The 25,553-nt window shown below is 41.3% G+C and overlaps 1 protein-coding gene across 1 annotated transcript in view; it reads right to left on the bottom strand.

Moving 5' to 3' along the window:
• Positions 1-23,684, bottom strand: part of LOC144610055 (uncharacterized) — a 34,271-nt gene extending 10,587 nt beyond the window's left edge. The window contains exons 1-2 of the mRNA XM_078428559.1: positions 23,568-23,684; positions 6,723-6,799 (exon numbers count right to left, since the gene is read on the bottom strand). Of these exons, the coding sequence (XP_078284685.1) occupies positions 6,723-6,791 (69 nt within the window). The 5' untranslated portion in view covers positions 6,792-6,799; positions 23,568-23,684. The remainder of the gene's footprint in view (positions 1-6,722; positions 6,800-23,567) is intronic.
• Between the last annotated feature and the right edge of the window lie 1,869 nt (positions 23,685-25,553).

The raw sequence follows: 25,553 nt of genomic DNA, 5'->3' as shown, positions 1-25,553 counted from the left end.
GTCTTAAGAGCATTGAGCTCCAGGTTGTTGCAATGGCACCAGGACGCCAGCTGTACCACTTCCCGTCTATAGGCAGATATACAATATACTCTCGTTTTAACGGACCTCTTTTATAATGGATTTTGGTTAAAGCGGATCTGGATGGTGCCGCCAACACGGAAGATAGGAGCTCCGGCCGTCCCCAGCTTGCACCGCATCCCCTGCCACTTACAGCACCGCCTGTCTGCACCTCCTCCACCACTCTTAGTGCCGGCCGTGCCTGCCGCCACCTTCACACCAACCCTTGCCTGTACTCTGGCTGCCCACAGTCCACAACCGTTGACTCCGCCGATCTTCACCTCTTCCCCAGCCACCATCAGGCCAGGGCCTTCAACTTACCTGGATTCCAGGCCCATTTCTTGACCAAATCGTCACCCATCCATGTTCTCCAGAGATGCTGGCTGACCTGCTGAGTTACTCCAGCACTTTATGTCCTTTTGTGTTTTAACCAACCAACTGCAGTTGTTTGTTTCTACTACTTGTATAATGATATTGCCTTATTCTGTTATAGCAGACAACCCACAATAACGGACACCACTTCCCCCCAACACCCCCCCCCCCCAACATGTACCTGTAGTACTTGTGCATATGACAATAAACTCAACAATACATTCTAGTTCAACCAAAACAGCGACACATCACAAAGTGCTCCTACATCCTCCGACAATGAACTATCTACTCAAATTATAATCCATGCATCGCCTCATTGTCCCCATTTCTGACTCTGCTTCCCTGTGCATAGGATCTTGAATAAGGACATAACATCAGAAGGTATCACAAAATGCTGGAGCAACTCGGCGGGTCAGGCAGCATCTCAGAAGAGAAGGAATGGGTGACGTTTCAGGTCGAGACCCAACATCAGAAGAGTGAGGTGTTATGTTTTGGGAAGTAAAACTAGGGTGGGACCTTCCCAGCGAAGTGTAGGACTCTGGGGAGTATTGTAGAGCAGAGGGATCTAAGAGTACAAGTACACAGATCCCTGAAAGTGGTGTCACCTGTGACACCACTTTCAGGGATCTGTGTACTTGTACTCTTAGGTGGTGGTGAAGGGGTTTTTTGGCACATCAATCTTCATCAGTCAGGGAATTGAATAGAAGTCGCAACATTATGTTACAGTTGTACAAGATTCTGGTGAAGCCACATTTGGAGTATTGTGTTCAGTTTTGTTCTCCGTGCTATAGGAAAGATGTCAATAAGCTGTGAAGGATGCAGAGAAGATTAAAAAGGCTATTGTAAGACTTGAGGCCCTGAGCAACAGGGATACTTTGGGCAGGATAGAACATTATTCCTTGGAGTACAAGAGGCTGAGGGGTGATCTTAAAGAGATATATAAAAACATGAGGGGGAATAGATAAGGTGAATGAATGCACAGACCTTTTTCCCAGGGTAGGGGAATCAAGAAATAGAGGGCATAGTTTTAAGGTGAAAAGGAAAAGATTTAATAGGAACCTGTAGGGCAATTTTTTTCACACGGATTGTGGTGAGTAAATGGAATGAGCTGCCTGAGGAGGTTGTTGAGGCAGGTACAATTCAAAATTTAACACACTTTTGGACAGGTACTTGGCTGTGAAAGATTTAGAGGGATATATGGGCCAGGCATAGACAAATGGGGCATCTAGCTTACATGGGGTTTCTTGTTTGGCACAGACACGTTGGGTCGATGGGACCGACTTTCACCCTGTAGTACTCTGACACTGAAGACTTTTAATCCTATGAGAATACCATTCCTCGGTCTTGTCTGATTCTTTACTTCCTTCAACGTGCTCTGAATGCGTTCCACTAAGACAGCTCTGTTTCTTTTCCTCCCCCCTCACAATGGTAAGTGTAATGCATCTAATATGGATGAAATAGGAGCAGATGGCTATCATAACGATTCAGTAAGATTATACGGTGAACAGCTGAGTAGTACAAGATCCTCTATTTCATGCTTTAATTGTTCACTCAGATGTAGTGTCGGCATGATAAAACAGACACCTATCTGTGGCCCACACACTTACTCAAAGTTAAAACTTGACGGCCTGAATTAATTGAATTACTAAATGCAAGAGGTATGCAGTAAAGTTATATAAAACACTTATCTTTGCAGAAATTATTTTTTTATTTACAGTCTTATTTGCATTTGTTATGGGAAAAACAGTATAATTTGTGATAAATTGCAATGACCCAGATCTTCCAATTAAAAGCTGCAGGTCGAGTTGAACTGCTGGTGTTCAGAACACAAGAAAATAGGAGCAGGCCATCACGTCCTCGAGCCTATCCCACCATTCAACATGATCATGACGATCTAATGCAAACCTCCACTGCTATTCTCAGCCAATTCCCCACAACTTTCAATTCCTCAAACTTTGAAATATTTACCTATTTATATGTTATCCAACACCCATGAGTGTGAAGAATTCCAACTTTATTTACAGAACTGCACAGGGGTTCAGTACTGGAACAAAGGCAAAAGTCCTGAACTTCCACTCGCCGATTGCTATCTTTGGATGACAGCACTTCAGCATTGGAGTCCTTGTGGAGAACTGACAATAGACTGGTGATAGAAAACAGCATCACTCCAATACGGTTTCACAAGCACAATTATGGATAATAATCTGACGTATACACAGACTAGATTAAGATATATATCTACATAGATAGCAGTACAATAATTCATCTACGACCTTTGCAAAGCTATCATGAGGGAACTCTGTATCCTGAGGCAACAACATGGACACCCATCGATTGTGGCAACACTTGCGTGCTACAATTGGCTACTAAGTGAAGTATCTTTGGCAACATGTTCCTCCCTGATGAGCTCAATGCATTCCACACTTGCTTTGAACAGAAGCACGGTAAAAAGACATCACCCGCCCCGTGCGCCTGTACCATTGATAACTGGGGCAGACGCAAGATCGGTAATCCTTGGAGTGAATCTGTGGAAAGTAACTGGCCTGCATAAAGACGCCATCTGTGTCCTAAGACCAGCTGGCAGAGTTATTCACAAACATCTTTAACCCCTCACTACTTAATTCTGAGGTCCCTGTCTGCATTAAGACAACTACTATCATCTCAGTGGCAAAGAAAAGCATGGTAACATGGCTCTAACATTCACCATCATGAAGTGCTTCGAAAGTCTGTTGATAGTGCACATTAACTCGAGCCTCCCACAGTGCTGATCCTTTGCAATTTGCTTACCATCACAACGTCCACAGCAGAAACCATCTCACTGGCCCCAAAACCATCTCTGGTTCACCTCGATAACAAGAAAAACTACTTCAGGCTCCTATTTATTGACTCTACCTGCCTATCACAGCATAATCCCAACCAAACGTGTTTCCAAACTTTTGGATCTCGGAGTCAGCACCTGTCTCTGCCATGGATCCTCAACTTCTTGGTCCATAGACCATAATCCATGAGAATAGGAGACACTTCCTCCACAATAATTCTTAACACCAGTGCCCCTTTAGAGTGAGTTCGTAACTCAATGCACCTATAAACTATATAAACTCAATAAACAGCCCTATAAACTCACATCTGTTTGGCCAGATTCTGCTCTAATTCCATCTACATGTTTGCAGAGGATGCCACTTTGGTGAGCCAGACCTCAAGCAATGATAAGATGGAGTACAGGAAGGAGATAGAGGACTTAGTAACATTGTGTCACGACAACAACCTCTTCCTCAATGACAGCAAGACAAAGGAGCTAGTTATCAAGTCCAGGATGCGTGGAGGAGTATAAGCCCCAGTAAGCATCAATCTTGAAGAGGAACTAAACATAGCACAAAAAGTAAGGAAATTTGTGTTTGGTAGATTATTTCTTTGTTGTAACAATGCTTCTTGGCAATAAATCTTATACCGTTGGAAAGCCTGTTTATTTCCCTTTTAAATGGTGCCACATTTGTAAGGAACATGCATTTGTGGGATGAGCAGCAGAGCTGAGTATATGGGTTGCGCCCATGAAAAATTTGCCAAATCTCTGCCAATGCCAAACAGCTTATTCTGCCATTGACTCTTGTTCGGTGTTGTTTGGTGGATTGGATGATTGAAGTCTGAAGAAACAAGACATATTGGCAATTTAACAATTTATTCATTTAATAAACAGGAGCCACAGTAGCGTGTGGAAGAACCATACACAGCCATAACAGCCTGGCACCTCCTCCTCATGCTGGTCACCAGCCTGGTCACACACTGTTGTGGGATGGCATCCCATTCTTGTCAGCACCTGGGGGTACCAGAAGCTCAAAACAAGAGTCAATAGCAACAGCAGAATAAGCTGTTTGGCATTGGCAGAGAAGATTTGGCAAATTTTTCATGGGCGCAACCCATATACTCAGCTCTGCTGCTCATCCCACAAATGCATGTTCCTTACAAATGTGGCACCATTTAAAAGGGAAATAAACAGGCTTTCCAACGGTATAAGATTTATTGCCAAGAAGCATTGTTACAACAAAGAAATAATCTACCAAACACAAATTTCCTTACTTTTTGTGCTATGTTTAGTTGAGAGCCTCAAGTTTCTTAGTGTAAACATTACTAATAATCTATCCTGGATGAACCACATTGAAGCTACAGCCCGAACAAACACACCAATGCATTTACTTCCTCAGGAGGCTGAGGAAATTTGACATGTCTCCAACAAGATTTACCAATCGCTACAGATGCACCATAGAACGCATCTTAGCTTAGTTTGGGAACAGTTCTGCCCAAGACTGCAGAAATTGCAGAGTTGTAGCTTTAACTCAATCCATCACACAGCCCAACCTTCCCACCATTGACTCCATCAACATTTTACACTGCCTCAGGAAAGCAGCCAACATAATCAAGGCCCTTTCCCACCTTAGTCACTCCTTCCTCCTTCTGCTCCCATCAGCCAGAAGCATAAGCTTGAAAGCACGTACTTCCAGACTCAGGAATAACCTCTTGTCCTCTTATCAGACACCTTAACTATTCCATAAGCTAGTATACAGTCCTGATTTTCAATCTACCTCACTGCGATCATTGGACTTTTTCCCTGGAACTGTTACACTACAAAGCTGAGAACCTTATTCTCTGCACTGGTGTTTTTCTCTTCGCTCTATCTGTTGTATCGATGTTTGGCTTGATTGTATTAAAACAAAAGCTTTTCACAATGCATCTGGCAATAATAAACCTAACCCCTCATGTGGTGTTTCAGGGCATGCATACTAAATAAAGTGCAGAAAGGGGACAGAGCATGGGTGACTGTATAACACAGGACCAGCAGCTGGTGGATGATGGGTAGAGGCAGATGAAGAAAGAAGGATCAGATGGAGCCGTGGGCCAAGAGGAAGGTGGAGGAGATGCTGATGAGTGATAAAAGACAACAACTGCAGATGCTGGACTCAGATGCAAGTAATCAGATGCCATCTCCAAAATCTATCCCCCCCTCATTTATTCTGAGGCCCATCATCTTCTCCTCATCTGGTTCCATCTATCGCCTGCCAGGGCCTGTCTCACAATGCTGGCTATCTCCCTTTCACACTTTCAGTCCTGATGCAGTGTCTGACTGTCCCTCTGCCTCAATGATAATGTCTGACCCGCTGGATTCTACCAGCATTTTTTTTTTGCTCCAAATTACAGTATACATAGTATTTGTCACCAATTGCTCTTTTTTCCTTTGTAGCCATTTTTTAATCTAAATACTGAAATAATCATTTGTATGTAACATCATAGGGGCAACCAGATTAAAACAAGAAAAAAAAATTACAATTTAAGGAATATCTGCATTCTGCAAAATTAAGCTCAGAATTACTGGAAATACCATAAATGGTTAATAAATTCACCAACTAGAATTACTGAATCAATTCTTCGAAAACAAATGGAAAGAGCTTTATATTATGAAGTTAATTACTTGAATAAGTGGCTAATTCAACAATTTCCATGCTTAATTATGAATAGATTCATTGCTCAAAATTATATTAATTATCAGTTGTTCAAAATACTCACTGTTTGATCAAAACTATATAAATTCAAAAGCTGGTTTTTAAACAGTGATTGAAAAGCAGAGAGACTATTTGAGTAATTTGGGAAGTTTTAAGCAGTTTCACTTGGAACTCCATTAGATGATGATTCATCCATTCCCGAGACTGTTCTTCTACAACAGGTGCATGCATCGGACTCTCACTTGATTAAAACCATCAATAATATTTCTGACTGAGACCCATCCAATCAGTAGAGGACCCTTTCTACTTTTATTATAGTAGCAGAGTGGATCCAAGATTTTCTGTGCCAACATCACAATTAGTAAAATATGATGAATATTAAATAATATGTAAAAAAATTGCAGCCAATCTGAACATTTGGGAAAGAATAAACTAACACACATGCACTGTAAATAACCATCATCTTAGCATCTTAGCATCTTAGCTCCCTCCCTCCCTCCCTCCCTCCCTCCCTCCCTCCATCCATCCATCTATCTATCTCTAACTGCAGGATCGTCAGTTGGGGGAGGGTTGCCCCAGGGGAGGCCCGCAGGAGAGATTAGGACCCAACGGGCCCACCTCAGTCTAATAACCAATAAAAATTACTTATTTGGAAAGTTAAGTGTGAACCACAATTAATGACATAACTTTACATATAGTATACTGTTTTTTATTCTTGCTGATGACACATCTACAAAACAATCAAAATTCAAACCTTTTAAAATTCATTGTCATATTGCAATTAAGATACTTATGACTTACAGCAAAGGGCGACGGCAGTGGAGGAGCCCCTGGTGGAGGAGGTGGTAGCGGCGGAGGTGATACCGGCATACCTTTGTCTGAAAAGAAATGGAGCCTTTACTTCATGGCTGTTAAGTTTATTGTGTGATCCTGCGATCTTAATCCATTTTTTCAATTTTGTTTTACTACCACCTTACACATCATTCATATTTAGCCTGGATCTAAGCTCCCAGATCATCTTGAATACAAATTGATAGTACAATACAAGGAATCCCGATTTACTTGCCTTCCTTACGGCATCTGGAAATGATTCACATTCCCCCCCTCCTCAGTGTTTTTTTTATGATGGTAATCATGCTTCACTGTGCAATGTATTCATGGTCTGCTTTCACACACCAAGGATTTATTACTTTTAATACATCCATTCTTTCCATTATTTTGCCATTATTTCCTGAAATATTGCCATTATTTCCTGAGACAGACTATACTGTAGAAGTCAAATAGTTGCAAAATTGATTAATGTTAACCCCCTACCTCCGTTTCCTTCAATTGACAACGATTTAAAAATCACCAGAGGTTACATTGTTGACACAAGTTCTGCAATTAGAAATATTAGAACTCATCTTAAAACGAAAATATTAATGACAGTGATGATAATTCAATGCGAATCCAGCCCATGAACCCTGTTCCTTCTCAGGAAGCCCATGACCATGATTGTCTGACCATTAAGATGCAAGGTAGAATGAGGCTTCCTTCTGAAATCACAAACATTTAATTGTCTCTTATTTGTCATTACATCAGCCTAACATGATAAAACTTTGTGATAATTTTTCTGTCACTTTAATAGGAGCATCACTGATTAGTCCGTCTAATAACACTCTCCTCAACCTAGCAGAGCTGGTCCTTAACCTTAACAACTTCTCCTTCAACTCCTCCCACTTCCTCCAAAACCAAGGCATAGCGTAGGGTGCGTTGAACAATCACTGTTCCAGGCATACACTGGCCCTATCCCCGAACTCTACCTCCGCTACATTCGCGACTGCATCGGTGCTACCTCCTGCACCCATGCAAAACTCACTGACTTCATCAACTTCATGACTAATTTCCATCCTGCACTCAAATTCACTTGGACCATCTCCGACATCTCCCTACCGTTTCTAGATCTCATCGTCTCCATCACAGGAGACAGACTATTGACTGACATCTATTACAAAACCTACTGAGTCCCATAGCTATCTAGATTACACTTCTTCCCACCATGCTTCCTGTAAAGACTCCATCCCCTACTCCCAATTCCTCTGTCTACGCTGCAACTGCGCCCAGGATGATGTTTTCCATACCAGGTCATCGGAGATGTCCTCATTCTTTAGGGAACGGGGATTCCCCCCTTCCATTATAGATGAGGCTCTCACTTGGGCCTCCTCGATATACCACAGCTCCGCTCTTCACCTTCCACCACATCAGCCGTCGCATACAGCATATAATCCTCCAACGTTTTTGCCACCTCCAATGGGATCCCACTACTGGCCACATCTTCCCATCTCCACCCCTTTCTGCGTTCCGCAGAGACCATTCCCTCTACAACTCCATGGTCAACTCGTCCTTTCCTATCCAAACCACCCCCTCCCCAGGTACGTTCCCTTGCAACACCTGTCCCTTTACTTCCCCCCTCGACTCCATCCAAGGACCCCAACAGTCTTTTCAGGTGAGGCAGAGGTTCACTGGCACCTCCTCCAACCTCATCACTGTATCCACTGTTCCAGGTGTCAACTTCTGTATATCGGTGAGACCAAGCGCAGGCTCGGCGATCATTTCGCTGAACACCTCCGCTCAGTCCATCTTAACCTACTTGATCTCCCAGTTGTTCAGTACTTTAACTCCCCGCTCCTAATCCCAATCTGACCTTTCTGTCCTGGGTCTCCTCCATTGTCAGAGTGAGGTCCAGCGCAAATTGGAGGAACAGCACCTTCATATTTTGCTTGGGTAGTTCATACCAGTCGTATGAACATTGACTTCTCCAACTTCAAATAGCCCTCGCTTTCCCTCTCTCTCTGTCCCCTCCCCCTTCCCAGTTCTCCCACCAGTCTTACTGTCTCCGACTACATTCTATCTCTGTCCCGTCCACTCCCCTGACATCAGTCTGAAGATGGGTCTCGACCTGAAACGTCACCCATTCCTTCTCTCCCAATTTTGTCTACCCTGATTTAAAAATAAATGGGCTAATGGCAACTCACACAACAGAAGGTTTTGAAATGAAATTCAGCATTTATGGCCCTGTCCACATATCAGCTGGCACATCTTTTGTATCTCCTGGTAGTTGTGGATGCAGCAGCAGCCGCAAAAAAATGAATTGCTTTGTTTGTCCTGCTTTTCAGCTAAAAGTGACCACAGACTCAAAGCTGCTAATTTATGCATTTTCCCAATCTTTTCTCCAGTTTTGCATCCAGCACCCTAATAATTAATTGCTCGGTATTATTGCACCACCCTTTGCTGCCTTTCATCTGTTATGTCTGTCAAATACCAGCAGAGAGAGTCATGATGTCAAGGGGGATGTGCTAGCACATGGGGTAGGGTTGGCTATTACCATATTTCCTCCATTCCTTCTTCTCAATTTCTTCTAATAATTGCTAATCTGGATTCTTGAAATGAGACATGAAGAAGCACATGTAAAAATATTCACTTAAGTGATTAAAACGTTAAGGCATATGCAAAATCATTTGTACAAGTACTATAATGTGATCAGATGACACATAGACTTGGTATGTAGTCATTATGCAACTCAAAACTTTAGGACATCCTCCAATCAAAAGTGCGGATGGAGGCTTTGCATGGTGAATGTTGCTTAATGCATCGTTATTGCAAGATACATAACCAGATGTGAGAAAATGGAGGGGAAAAGTCAGTGAAAATAATTTCCTGAGGAATTGAGAGGGTCAAGAACTCATTTGGCTGGAAGTGTAAAATGCACCTGCTGTTCCGCGTGAAGTTTTACACAAACACCAACTGCAGTTGGCACAGCTGATAAACAGCTGCTGTGAAACAGTGATATTTGATTTATTTCCACCAATAGATGACTTGTTGATTTAAGTGATCCATTACGTTAATCCTTAAATTGCTACTTTATATTCTCATAACACAAAAAACTCGTTTAAAAAATAATTGCATGCTACAGATACTGCTATTGTCACTCTGGAAAGCTCTCAATGGAGTTGCCACCACCCACTTTTTTTTGCCAAGCATACATTTTTAGATAGGCAGTCCATTTCAATATAGATTAGCAGAGATTCTTTTTCATAGTTTTGTTTTTTGTTTCAGGATTTTGACTGAAATATCAAAATGGGAGGAAAAAAGCAACGATTGTTTTGTATATCAGTGTACCTAAACGCTAAAGAAATGAATAGAGGCCAAGTTGCTGGACTAACAAGTTATGACAACTGTGGAATTTAAATTCAGTTAATGATTAGACTTAGTAATGGTGACAACAAAACTACCAGATTGTTGTAAAAGCATTTGGTTCACTGATGCCCTTCAGGGGTGGGAAGTTCAAATGCTTCTCTGAGATTTCTATTGGAAGAAACAAAGGACTGCAGATGCCAGAATCTTGCGTAGAAAACAGGTCAGAGCATAGACAAGCGAAGAGCAGGAGAGCATCAGTGGGGGTGGGGGGGTGGGGGATGGGGGGGGGGAGGGGTGGTGAGCCTCCCACTCAAAGAGGTTTCCCAATGCCAATCCAATTTCAAAGGAATCTGTGAGAACAATGGAATGTTGACAAGGTATTAGTGGTTCTAATCTTTGCGTTTACTATCATTACACAATGTAATAATAAGGAGCCAAATATATTAGGGTAAATTAGGTTTCATGCACAGGAAATATCGAACATTGGTTTGTTTGCTACTATCCGTTGATCATCACTTGGGTAGTAAAGAATGAATGGCCAATGGGCCATACACCAGGCAGACAATTCACTCGATCAAATGACGGCAGTAGAATGGCCATAGGTGCTTACATTGATCCGACAAATATCTAGAATATATATGTAGAGCATTGCACTGACATATTATGCTTAAATCGTCCCCGGGATATTTCACACCCATCAACTAGAGATATTGCATAGAATAGTACAGCAGTGAACAGGTCCTTCAGTCACAATGTCTGTTTAATACACTGTCAAATTACTCTAATCCCTTCTGCCTTCACATGATCCACAAAGTTTCATTCCTTGCATATTGCAAGCCTCTTAAACACCACTGTCATATCTGCTTCCACTATCACCCCTGGCAGTGTGTTCCAGGGACGTATCACGGTGGGGGGAAAAAACACTTGCCCCACAGATCTCCTTTAACCCTCTGACCTTATTGATGTGCCCTCTGGTCTTTGACTTTTCACCCTGGAGATAAAAGTTCTAACGGTCTACCCTATCTATGTCTCTCATAATTAAAAAAAACATATCATGTCTCCTTTCAGCTTCGAATGCTCCAGAGAAAACAATCCAAGGTTGTCCAATCTCTCCTTATAGCTAACACCTCAAGTCACTCAAGATTTCCTGTTAATAATAAATAAGATGTAACTCAAAGCATATCCGCCATGGGCACAGACCTTTCAAAATGAACTCAAAACCCTGCCATCAACCAATTGAAAGCAACAATAGGATAGACAAAAAAGTTTGGTTAAATAGACAATCTTAATAAGAGAAACAGACAGAGGTGGAATATCTCAAGGATGGTGCTTCACAGCTTTGGATATAGCCACCAACTATAACTTATATGTTAAATATTGTGGATGTGCAAGAGGCCAGAATTAGAGTGGCACACGGAATGTGGAGCATTGCAAGGCTGGAGGAAGGTACAGCATGCCTGGGGCAAAGCTCTGACGGAATTTATAAACAAAGAGAATTATTTAAAATTAAGATGGTACTGAACAAGTAGTCAATGTAGGTCAGCAAGCAAAGTCTGAATGGAACATCAAGGACAGGAAAGTTTTGGAAAACCTCAAGTTTAAGACAGTGATAGTAATGTAGCTGGCCAGAAGAACATCGGAATAGTAAATCTATGGGAGTGGATTTCAGCAAAACATGCAACTTTTCTCCTCAACAGTTAAGATTGTAGTCTATTTCAATATTTTTCATTACAATTTTAAGTTGCTAGGATTGAATTGATATTCATAAACTCAGCTATCATTCAGTATGCCAGATCACAAGGCAGGGGATAATGCCTTCAGGATCCACTGCAAGAATTCATTCACAAAATCCAGGCTTAAATGTTTGGAAACAAATCACCCTTTTTGATTGCAGGAGGCTGCTGGTGGACCCCCAAAGTATCATGTGTACATTTTGCATCCGTAAACCAATGGGAAGCATACGTTCTCAACAGGTCAATGCGCCCAAATCCACTCTCTCCTCCCACTAACTCCCTGACAATCCAACAAGTGAACAATGATCCTTTAAACAGTCTCTTTATGCCATTCAGAACCAACCGACGCAGCAGATAGTGTATGTCACAATTATGTGCAACTCAGGCAGGAAAGGTACCAAATATGCTTTTAATTATGTCTGATTGCACCTTTACAGGTTTTGGTTATGTGTGACACATGTATAAAAGCACAACTAAGCTTTTCATCACATGTGAGATGTATTATTAGCTGTTATGATTCGCAATCTTTTCAAAAAATAAACAATTCAGTTCTATCTATATATATATATACATTGCTAAAGATCTCCATTTATTTGTTATGAAGTTTCATGTATATATGTATTAGGATGTTTGTGACATGTTTTTTTGCCCCGTCACAGGACAGCGCTACAATTTTAGGACCACCTTACTCACCTTTGTCCTGGGGACCCTTTCATCCAAGTTTCATTCAAATTGGTCTTATAATTTTAAAGTTACAGAGATTTTAAAGTTTAAAAATTACCTTTTCAAACTGATTTCTTGCCATCTTCAGCGTGTGACGTCACAATGGGACCCGCCCGAGTGCCGGCCAATGAGGGAGGGGGACAGGGAGTCGTGGCCAATAATGCAGTGGGGGGGGGGGATGACTTTCCCCTCTCAGACGACCAGCGGGAGGACCACCGCCCGTCCAGGCATGCCTCGCGCCTGGCCTTCCTCCCGTGGTGCAGCGCGGCATCAGAGAGAAGGCGAAAGATGGGCACTGTCAGGACGGCCACTCTCCTGCTGCTGGCCTCCGCGATAGCCGCCCAGGGCCGGGGTGAGCGGCTCCCTCTCCTCTTTCCTCTCCCCCCTTGCCCGCGCCTGTGGGAGGTGGGGGGAGCAGGTGTCGGGGGGCAGGGGTATGGGGGTGGGGGGGAGTGGGTATAGGGGGAGGGATGGGGGAGTGGGAGTGGGGGGGAGTGTGAGTGAGGGTAGTGAGGGTGTGGGAAGGGTAGTGGGTGGAGGGGTGCGGGGATGGAGTGGATGAGTGGGGGGAGGGAGAGAGGATGGAGTAGGTGAGTAGGGAGGGAAGGATGGAGTGGGTGAGGGGGGGATGGAGTGAGGGGGAGGGGGGGTGGGCATTTGGAGTGGGTGGGGGAGGGGTGGGTGCTACACCAATGCAGGAGAGCTTTGGGCCCAACGGATGGCTGCCGCGGTTGGGTTGCCATGTTGTCTTCAACTCCGGCATGTGCACAGTTAGGGGAGGGTTGCCATTTTGTGTTCAGCTCCGACCTCATGCTCGATTGGCCCGGATGCCCATGTGGGGGGAGAGCCGACACTCCCCGCTCTGATTGGTCGCCGGCGCGTCCTGATTCGCTCCTGCCGCTCACCCCCTCATGGGGTCCATTGATTGGCTCCGACCTCCCGCTCAACACCCGAATGGTCCGGGTCCCACGTGGAGGAAGCGCCGATGCCCCCTATTCCGATTGTTTGTCAGCAAGTCCTGATTTACTCCTGCCGTTTACCCTCACATGGAGTCCATTGATTGGCTACAACCTCCCGCTCTACGCCCGATTGGCCTGGGTCCCCAAGTCGGGTCGAATGATTGGCTCCGACCTCCCGCTCGAAGCCCAATTGGTCCGGGTCACTATTGGGGGGAGTGGTTTCTTCCCGCTCAAAGCAACTTCCGTCGCAGTCGAGCTGATGCTGCTGCTGAATGAGGGCACGGTCTCCAAGAGAGGATTTTAACCATAAAAAACAAAAACATTCCAGATAGGATTTATTTTATTTTAAAGAAAAAAACACCATTTATTTCAAAGAACAAATGCGATTTTCCCATGTCACGATGGGAACCCAACAAGGAATGGACTCAACGGGTCCACTTGGTCTAGTAACTTTAAAAATTGTGCTGAGCTCACTGGTGAGTCATTTTAATGTTATTTCTAGCTCACTGGTGAGGCCTTATTGTTATCATTTGCATGTCATTTTGCTGCTGTGTTTTCTATGTCACAACAGTAACTGCATATCAAATATCTGTCCATAAAATGCTTTCAGATATCCAGCACTTAAGAAAATTGTTATAGACTTGGTAGCCAATTGTTTTCTTCCACCCAAGTACAAAGTCCTGCTAGTGAAGTTGAAGTTACACAGAAACAAGGTTTCAAATTAAAACTGTGTAGGAAGGAACTGCAGATGCTGGTTTACACCAAAGATAGACACAAAATGCTGGAGTAACTTAGCAGGACAGGAAGCATCACTGGAGAAAAGGAATGGGTGACATTTCGAGTGGAAGCCCTGCTTCAGACGCAAAGATGAGTCTCGGCCTGAAAGTTCTCTCCAGAGATGCTGCCTGTCCCACTGAGTTACTCCAGCATTTTGTGTCCATCTTCAAATTCAGACTGGTCATTCCTTTTGATATTGGTTCGATATTATTGGCTACGTCTAAATTAAACAAAAAAATTTATAGGGAAAACCCTATAATATTTAGTGCTATACGAATTTGGAAACAATTAAAAAAGACATTAAAATTAGATAATTTATCACTTTTTCTTCCAATTGTGAATAATCCTTTGTTTAAGCCTTCATGGGTAGACGGGGGTTTTACACAATGGAAGGATTATGGAATTAAAAATATGGGACAACTTTATAAGGAAGGCACTTTTCTGACATTTCAGGAGTTGCAACAGACTTATGGTCTTCGTGGAAATGATTATTTCAGATATCTTCAACTTAGAGATTATGTAAAATCGAACTCCCAAAATTTTCGAATTAGAAATTCAGAAATTCTTGATGAATGTTGGAACAAACATCCTAATACAGAAAAATTAATATCTTATATATATAATATCTTATTAGACAGTGACATTCCCTCCACGGACTTATACAGACAAAAATGGGAAAAAGAATTAAACCAAGTAATTACGAAAGATACTTGGGAAGAAAGTTTGCAACATATACATCAGTGTTCACTAAACGCCAGACATTCTCTAATACAATTTAAAGTAATACATAGGTTACACTATTCAAAAACAAAACTACATAAAATTTTCCAACATATCTCACCTAAATGTGATAAATGTCAACATTTAGAAGCTACATTATTTCATATGTTTGCAAACTGTATAAAAATTAAAAAATTCTGGGTAAATATTTTTAGCATAATATCTAAAGTAACCAGCACACAATTGGACCCAGATCCAAAATTAATTATACTCGGAATATTAGAATTAAATCAAACATTTAGAACAACACAAAGAAACTTTATGGATTATAGTTTAATAACAGGAAAAAAATTAATTCTAAAATTTTGGAAAGGCCCTACGTCCCCCACAATCAAAATGTGGATTATAGAAATGACGGAGACCTTAAACGTGGAAAGAATCAGATTTTCCCTGTTGGATAAACAGGAATTATTTATTGGAATATGGTCTCCTTTTATTGATTACTTAAAGGGTCAGAATGGTTCAGCACAGGAACCTGACTAGCACTCGGACTAAAGAATGGATGAAATGCTATACTTTGAAATGTACGAATATATCTCGAATGAAGTTTTTGTTATTTTAATAAATTTCTCCACTCTTCTTTAACTAACTTTTTCCTTATCTTTATAATCTGTTTTTGTTTTTGTTTTTATTTTTCTTCTCTCTTTTTTCTTTCTTTACTTCATCTAGTTCTTTAGTTCTATCTAGTTTTAAAAAAAAGGGGCAAAAGGTATTGGAGACAATATAATAATAATTGACAATATTATCAATTTAAAAATGTATGACTGTAAAGATGTAAACAGGTTATGTACCTATCTCCAATAAAAAATTTATTCAAAAAAAAAACTTTAAAAATTGTGCTGAGCTCACTGGTGAGTCATTTTAATGTTATTTCTAGCTCACTGGTGAGGCCTTATTGTTATCATTTGCATGTCATTTTGCTGCTGTGTTTTCTATGTCACAACAGTAACTGCATATCAAATATCTGTCCATAAAATGCTTTCAGATATCCAGCACTTAAGAAAATTGTTATAGACTTGGTAGCCAATTGTTTTCTTCCACCCAAGTACAAAGTCCTGCTAGTGAAGTTGAAGTTACACAGAAACAAGGTTTCAAATTAAAACTGTGTAGGAAGGAACTGCAGATGCTGGTTTACACCAAAGATAGACACAAAATGCTGGAGTAACTTAGCAGGACAGGAAGCATCACTGGAGAAAAGGAATGGGTGACATTTCGAGTGGAAGCCCTGCTTCAGACGCAAAGATGAGTCTCGGCCTGAAACTTCTCTCCAGAGATGCTGCCTGTCCCACTGAGTTACTCCAGCATTTTGTGTCCATCTTCAAATTCAGACTGGTCATTCCTAATTTAGTCAGATACAATGTACTAATTTGAATGTAGATGATGGTTAAAGAAATCACACAATACGTTGTTAAGATTGATAAACCAAAATAACTTTGCTACACAAACAAGGAATAATAAAACATATACAAAACCATCACATTTTTGTTGGTTCACTGGAAGAACTATCCACAGCTCTGAAGACAGACATTAATAGCTGGAGTAACTCTGTGGGTTAGGCAATAGCTTTGGAGAATATAGATAGATGACGTTTCAGGTCTGGACCCTTCTTCAGACTAATTGTGGGGTGGGGGTAGGAAAAAGCTGGATGCGAAGAGGGGCAGGACAAAGCCTGGTAGGTAGGTTGAAAAAGATGAGTGGGGGTCAGTTTGATCAGCAGACCTTCGACCCACCGTGTCTGTGCCAACCATTAAGTGTTTATTCATACTAATCCAATTTTACAACATTTGGCCTACATAATATTTCAAGTGCTGACCTAATTATTATAAAATGTTGAGAGAGTACCTGTCCCTACCACTTTCTCAGGCCTGGCATTCTAGTTTTCATCCAGCATCAGTGATTTATAAAAATCTTCCTCAAGCCCTGTGTCCCCCATCCCTTCCCTTAAATCTATGCACTATGGCAATTGACAACTTGTTAAGGGGAAAGGATTGTAACTATCGACTCTCATAACTTTGTATGGCTAAATGACATTTTCGCTTGGCCTTCACCCCAAGGAAAACAAATCCAACCTCTCAAGTTTCTCCTCATAGGTGAAACATTTCATCCCCGACAATATCCTGCATATTCACTCTACAATCCCTCCAATGCAATCACATCCTTTGTATAATCTGATGATCGGAGCTACACTCAGTACTCCAACTAATGTTTTGTATAGTTGTGCCATTCCACCTTTTTATTATATATATATATATTATATATATATATATATCCTATTACTCGTCTCATATTTTTCAGGATCTGCCATTTCTTAGTTTATGTTATGAATTCATCAAAATCAACCTGCATTCAAGAACCTTAGTATTAATACCACCAGTTCTCATCTCCAAACTCACCAATTGTAAATCCTATATTCGCAACCAGCTTGTTTTTGTATCCCAACACAGATTCTTGCAGTGCTGATCACAAACTTCCAATTGTAAAAGCAAGCCCCAAGCATCATCTTCTACCCATCATCAAATTAATTTTGGATGCAATTTGCTAAATTCTCTGATAGTATTCACCACAAATATTTGAACCAGTTTCCCATGTGGGCCCTTGTACAAATCCTTATCGATGTCCATGTAGACTATATGAACTTTATTAATATATTTAGTTCTTCCTTGAAAATTTCAATCAAATTAGTCAGAAGGATCTGAACAAAGACAAGCTGACTATCCTCAATTAATCTCTGCCTCAAAGTAATTTTGTCCCAGAGAATATTTAGCACAAATTTCCCCACCAATAATGGAAACACCGATACTATCCTTGGCTTTGGTATTTTCTTTAAAAGAATCCATCCTAAAGCTCATGCAATTTTTTAAATGTGACCTCCTCAATAATTCATATTACTTTTAACATTAAAAGGGCGGCACAGTGGTGCAGTGTGAGAGTTGATGTTTTACAACGCAGTGTTGTCTGTATGGAGTTTGTGCATTCTCCCTGTGACCACGTGGGTTGCCTCTGGGTGCTCCGGTTTCCTCCCACATTCCAAAGACGCACAGGTTTGTAGGTTAATTGGCTTTGGTAAAATTGTAAATATTCCCTAGTGTGTAAGATAGTGCTAATGTATGGGGTGATTGCAGGTCGGTGTGGACGCGGTGGGCCAAAGAGCTTGTATGTCTAAAGTCTACAGTAAAGTCTACAGCTTATTTTTTTGTATTGTGTGACATTTCAAAAACCTAGAGTTCTGATACTGTTTTATAAACTGACTTTTGCTGTTAAATATTAGTGCACAATGTGCATTTGGACTTTAATGCAACCCCGGCATATGGCCTAGTAGAACAAATGTAGTGTAATTTGCCTATTAAACAAATTTTAAAAATCTCCAAATTAGATCTTTGAATTGTAATGCACTGTTTGTTAGGATTAACTATTTTGGCTTAGTTGTTTGTTTGACTGGAGTGTCTAGGCTTGTATACACTGGAATTTAGAAGGATGAGAGGGGATCTTATCGAAACGTATAAGATTATTAAGGGGTTGGACACGTTAGAGGCAGGAAACATGTTCCCAATGTTGGTGGAGTCCAGAACTAGGGGCCACAGTTTAGGAATAAGGGGCAGGCCATTTAGAACGGAGATGAGGAAAAACTTTTTCAGTCAGAGAGTTGTAAATCTGTGGAATTCACTGCCTCAAAAGGCAGTGGAGGCCATTTCTCTGAATGCATTCAAGAGAGAGCTAGATAGAGCTCTTAAGGATAGCAGAGTCCGGGGGTATGGGGAGAAGGCAGGAACGGGGTACTGAATGAGAATGATCAGCCATGATCACATTGAATGGCGATGCTGGCTCAAAGGGCCGAATAGCCTACTCCTGCACCTATTGCCTATTGTTTATTCAAGCTAGCCAACAGATTTTAGGATTGATGTCAGTGACCTTTGATGCCGCCTAGCAATATATGACTTACCAGAAATATAAAAGACATTTTTATCACAGAAGTGACCTCAGGCATTTGTACAACAGTCTTGTAATCTATCTAACTTAAATATCTGGTCATCATTAGGAATTCTTTTGAAACCGTCAGTCAATTTGATATCTATCTTGAGAGATCCAAACCAGAGTGATATTATAGATTTTAACAGTGTAATTAGTTCCGGCATTTGAAAAAGTTCTGCTTCAAAATTGCTTAATTCATGTCATGTCAATATAATCTTGCAACATCTGTTGTTTTCTTAAAAAAATTAGTGGCAATCCGTAAAATGCATTGTATACAACTAGGAAGGGTATAGTGAAAGATTATACCTAGAGCACCTTTCTTCACTTGAAAACTTTGAATTTGTGTGTGCAGAGATCAGAGTCAAACTCCAGACAAACTACTCAAATGTGCATCAATATATTGAAAGACATTTTAAATTGCAATGTCAATTATTAAGTAGCTGATGCCAATCTGCACAGAACTATCCCATATATTGCAATTGTACTCATTAAATGTTATGGTTTGTGGATAGAGCAATATGTTCTTCAAAAGCAGTAAATAACTCCTGCGATTTCCATAGAATTGGACAACACTATTTTATTTGATTCTGGTAGAGTCAAGCATACAGCACATTGCCCACAGGTTCTTTTAAGCTAGTCCACTTATTCTCACAGTCAATAAATAACCAATTTCAACCACTTTGGAAACTTAAAGTAAATTAGGGCGGCACGGTGGCGCAGCGGTAGAGTTGCTGCCTTACAGCGAATGCAGCGCCGCAGACTCAGGTTCGATCCTGACTACGGGAGCCATCTGTACGGAGTTTGTACGTTCTCCCCGTGACCTGCGTGGGTTTTCTCCAAGATCTTCTTCAGTTTCCTCCCACACTCCAAAGACGTACAGGTTTGTAGGTTAATTGGCTGGGCAAATGTAAAAATTGTCCCTAGTGGGTGTAGGATAGTGTTAGTGGGCGGCGTGGACTCGGTGGGCCGAAGGGCCTGTTTCTGTGCTGTATCTCTAAATCTAAAAAATCTAAATCTAAATGTATACAATGTGAGTATTTACAAGAAGTAGAAACAATTCACCTATTTTAGGTAGCCCCTTTTCTTTTCTCCCTCACTTCTCTGTACCCCACCTGGACTCACATCTTCTTCTACAGTTCAATGGTTTGTTTTTGCTTTGCATATAATTTAAATATATTGAAATCTAGAAGAGTCTATTCTGTAGAGGGTTTAATTTGCACTCCACTGGCTCAAGTGACCTACTACAAATGCTGAAAAAGATCTACCATTTATTATTTCTAAACAATGCAGCATGTTTGAATTGTTTCAATCCTTCCTTGGACATCTTAAAAATATTTAAAGACAATGTTTCCACTGCTCTGGTGGGTTTATTTCTTGCTTTACCTCTGTATTAAACAGGCAAACTCAGACTTTCAAACAGCGACTCCTAGTTCTAGATTACCCAACAAGGGGAAACACCCTCTCCTCATCCACCCTAGCAAGAACATGTCAATCAGGGCAGCTCTCACATTAAACTCAAACAGATACAATCTTAGCCTGTCCAATAATCAGTCAGGGATGTATCTTTAATTGGGCACCTCGATGTGTGGAATGTAGGGGAAAAAACAAATTGGAAAAGTAAACATTTAGAGAATGATATTCAATGATTTTGGAGGGCAAATGATTTTGGAGCTGGGCAGTAAATATTTTTCAGTGGAGTGAAGGCAAGCTTTTTTGATGAACAGGTGATGACAGTGACTGTGAAAAAAATAGCAGGCAGTGCCTGAAGTGAAACCAATATTAGTGACCAGCTAAAATCATTTGTACCGAATTCAACAGAACAGACGAAGCATTTCAAATAACATGAGAAGTTAAAAATAAAAATTACAACATACACCTAGGATGGATTAAGGCAAGAGGGAGAGGGCCTGAAAGAACTTGCATTCATTTTTGATGCAGGTAAATCATCCAGCGGTAATGAATTATTTTCAAATTCCAACTTTATCCAAAAAAATGTGGGAGGGAGGATAGGAAGTAAGTGTGTACCACTGAGTGATGTCTAGAATCATGAACAGAATTAATAATACATTTTATTCATACTTATGATTAGATTCTTACGTGGTTTGCAAAATTAGATTAATTAAGTTAGAAGGTTATGTGCACTGTACGAGTATAGATAAATATTATGTTTGAAAGCTGGAAGAGTTTTCTTCCAGTTTTTTTTCACCTCCCACCCCACAATCAGTCTAAAGAAGGGTCCCGTCCCAAAATGTCACCTGTCCATGTTCTCCAGAGATGCTGCCTGACCTGCTGAGTTATTCCAGCACTTTGTGTCTCTTTATGATTATGTTCTGCTTGGCAATAAATAAATACAAAAGGCCTTTATATTTGTAGTGCTTAAGATTTGAATTTAGAAATGACTTCAAAGAGAGCATCCTTAACATTTTGTAGTGGTTTTAATTGCTGCATAGTGGATAGTTCCATAAATAAACAGCAGTGTTCTAAAAAAATCTACTTTTATGAAAAATTGTTTCTGAAAACTCATAATCTATTCAAAAATATACAGGAAGTATAAATATTCCCCTTTTGGTTGCAGATTGTTTAAGATTATTTTTAACCTGCACTACGCAAATGAACTTTTTAATACAATCAAAAATTATTTTCAGGGAAGTCACCATGAACAAATATTGAGAAGTTTACATCTTTGCTAAAATGTAAGTATTTGTTCTTAGTATATTTTCAATATAAAGCACAACACTGTGGTAAGCATGTTTAAACCATAATATTGTATTCTTAATCATATCATATCATATATATACAGCCGGAAACAGGCCTTTTCGGTCCTCCAAGTCCGTGCCGCCCAGCGATCCCCGCACATTAACACTATCCTACACCCACTAGGGACAATTTTTACATTTACCCAGCCAATTAACCTACATACCTGTACGTCTTTGGAGTACATAATGTTTTATGCTTTATTCTTAATTGTTTACTGTATGTTTGTGTTGTTCCTTGCGAGCAAAGCACCAAGGCACATTCCTTACATGTGTACATACTTGGTCAATAAACGTATTCATAAACTTATTCACTACGACTTTCAGTCTGCAGACAATCTAGCTGCTATGCTAACAAACTCCTGTAATAGTCTTTTCTGACTGTTTACCCCAAATCAATTTTGATATTGATATTGTGTGGAAGGGAAACATGAATCTCTGGCAGCAGGCTACGCGGGCAATTCAACATTTTTTTTTCACTGATCCACACTCAGAATTTTGTCCATACTGCAGACTGTGGAATGTTGGCATTTGCAATCACTTCTGTGAATCTTTCACATGCAGCTGTTGTAACAAACTCATGTTCAAGGACGCTTAGACACAACTGATCATTTGGACACATTTTAAGTAAAGTGTTTTTGTAAAGCAAATGTAATAATTTTCGTATAAATTATGTCCTTCTGTGACAACACTTATTTGAAGGAATGCTTAACCCAGCTAGGGAAAGTTTAATATATTTGAAATATTTTTTGGTTGATGGGCATTATTGATTATACTGGAAGCTATTTTCTACTTTAATAACTTCACAGTGTGTTTTTAATTCCTACTTATTCCTTAATAAATGAATTCATGTTGTTTTGTTTCATTACAAATGATTATTTGAGCCAGTATCACAGATACGCAGGCTAACACATTAAGTTCATATATAGTACAGAGAACAAGCTGTTGATGAACATATTTAACTGGCATGCCGTGTTAATGGAATAATAAAATTGCATAGGCCTATCTACTAGATCCTTCAGTTGACAAAGCCAGGAGATCCAGCTACTCCAGAGTGGTAGACCTCTCCCAGGTCCATCGTAACCGAGAAAAAGCCACTGAGACTTTGGAAAAGGGCAGAAAGTTACTGGGACAGATGGAACGACCGCAGAATGTTAAATCCCATTATTCGCAACAAAATCAAATGTGGTTATTTCCTCGATCACTTAATATAATTGCAACATAAGTGGGGGGGGGGTTTCACGACTGCTACCTTACTACCACTTGAAGCATTACTTGACCTCGGAAAATGATGTTCAAGGTTATTTTGCTAAAATTAAATATAATAAATATGCACAAAATGCACTGTTAATTCAGAAAAAAAAAATGCTGTGATAAAAAGTCTTTTGAGATTTGTCTCTCAACACACCCAAGGAAACATCCAAAAGTTCAGCCACTGAAAATGATAAACAGCAATGCCGGGTTAGTGAGTAAGGGCAGCTGATGTCTAGGGACGAGGGGCTGAAGCCTCCCACTCTCCACACAGTCTGACCCAGTACCTCCAGCCCAAATTCCCTTGCTGTTCTGCCACTTATGCTAACTAAAGAATACCCTCCCAACTTGTCAAGAGTTCCTAATCGAGAAACGACTCATTGGCCTAGCGGACTTACTTCAAGCCAGCAAATTAATCAACCGCAGCACCTGTTGCACCAAGAAAATAAACACCAATAAAAAAAACCTGCTTGCATTAACAATTAATAAACTTATATGCAAGTAGAGAAACACAAGTACACCCACCGAGTAAGAAAAGTCTGTTACTCCGCCTGTCGCATTTACGGCCGTTAAACGCGTTCCTGCTGCTTCTGCCAGGTGGAAATAGAGCCGAGTGGTTTAAAACATGAAGTTACTTGTCGCTCAGAAGCCCAACAACCTTCTTCCAGCTTTCCCCAGTGCAGCCGCAACTATCAATCACGCGTGGGAGGAGACCAGAGCCGCCGCCGCCACTCATGGCGAGGAGGTGGGTTCATGATGTGGCGCCTCCCAGCTCTCAATTGCTACACCTGAGATACAGGCGCAGGATCCAGGATGATTTGTTTCCACACAAAAAAAACACAAAGTGCTGGAGTAACTCAGCAGTTCAGGCAGCATCCCTGGAGAACATGGATAGGTGATGCGTAAGAAGGAATTGCAGATGCTGGTTTAAACCGAAGATAGACACAAAAAGCTGGAGTATCTCAGCGGGACAGGCAGCATCTCTGGAGAGAAGGAATGGGTGACATTTCGGGTCGAGATCCTTCTTCAGTCTGAGTTACTGTCCGGCTGAGTTACTCTAGCATTTTGTGTCTGTCTTCAGTGTAAACCAGCATCTGCATTTTCTTCCTACATATCTGATAACGTTGCTATATTGATGTGGCTACTCATTCCCATTTGTTGTTTAATTGTCTACAGTACTTCACCATTGGAGACGGCAAGATGGCAAAGTCTTTGTCTGTTGAAGACTCGCATACTTCTCTTTAGGATGTGTATTTCCATTGCCTACTACACATATCCTGTGTTGTAATAACTCGGTAGGCTCCTCTTAGCAGTTCATTGTGTTAGAATTGCAAACATTGTAACTTTAAGAACATTTTTAGTTTAGAGATACAGCACGGAAACAGGCCCTTTCGGCCCACTGGGTCTGCGCCGACCAGCGATTCCCGCACATTAACTTGATCCTATACCCACTAGGGACAATTTTTTGAAAACATTTACCAAGCCAATTTACCAACAAACCTGTACGTCTTTGGAGTGTGGGAGGAAACCGAAGATCTCGGAGAAAACCCAGGCAGGTCACGGGGAGAACGTACAAACCGCACAGACAGTGCCCGTAACCAGGACCAAACCCGGGTCTCTGGCGCTGCAAGCGCTGTAAGGCAGCAACTCTACCACTGCGCCACCGTGCCGCACAGTTGAAGGGAATGTGGGGAGAATGGGTTATAAAGTAGTAAAGAAATAACTTGTACACTTTTATCGGGATGCATTACTGCTTGGTTTGGGAACAGCTCCATCCAAGACTGCAAGAAATTGCAGTGAATTATGGAAGCAGCCCAGACCATCACACAATCCAACGTCCCTTCCATTGACTCCATCTACACCTAATGCTGCCTCGGCAAGGCCAGCAGCATAATCAAGGACCAGTCTCACCTTGGTCACTCCCTCTTCTCCCCTCTCCCATTGGGCAAGAGGTACAGAAGTGTGAAAACGCACACCTCCAGATTCAGGGACAGTTTCTTCCCAGCTGTTATCAGGCAACAGAACCATCCTACCAAAACCAGAAAGTAATCCTGACTGCCATCTACCTCAACCAACCTCTGATGCATCCCGATAAAATGCTTTCTATGGCCCATCTGTAGAAGTTAGCGAGAGTTGTTGGGAACATGCTAAACTTCCCAATCCTTCAAAGGAAGTATAGGCTTTGGTGGGCTTTCTTGGTCATTGCTTCAATTCCATATTCCTAAACCGGGCGGCATGGTGGCGCAGTGGTAGAGTTACTGCCTCACAGCGCCGGAGACCCGAGTTCGATCCCGACTACAGGTGCTTGTCTGTACGGAGTTTGTGCGTTCTCCCCGTGACCTGTGTGGGTTTTCTCCGAGATCTTCAGTTTCCTCCCACACTCCAAAAACGTACAGGTTTGGTGGTTAATTGGCTTGGAATAAATGTGAATTGTCCCTAGTGTGTGTGTAGGATAGTGTTTATGTGCGGGGATCGCTGGTTGGCATGGACTCGGTGGGCCGAAGGGCCCGA

The sequence above is a fragment of the Rhinoraja longicauda genome, chromosome 2 (assembly GCF_053455715.1).
Source record: "Rhinoraja longicauda isolate Sanriku21f chromosome 2, sRhiLon1.1, whole genome shotgun sequence".
NCBI lineage: Eukaryota > Metazoa > Chordata > Chondrichthyes > Rajiformes > Arhynchobatidae > Rhinoraja > Rhinoraja longicauda.
This window is presented reverse-complemented; position numbering and strand designations above follow the sequence as displayed.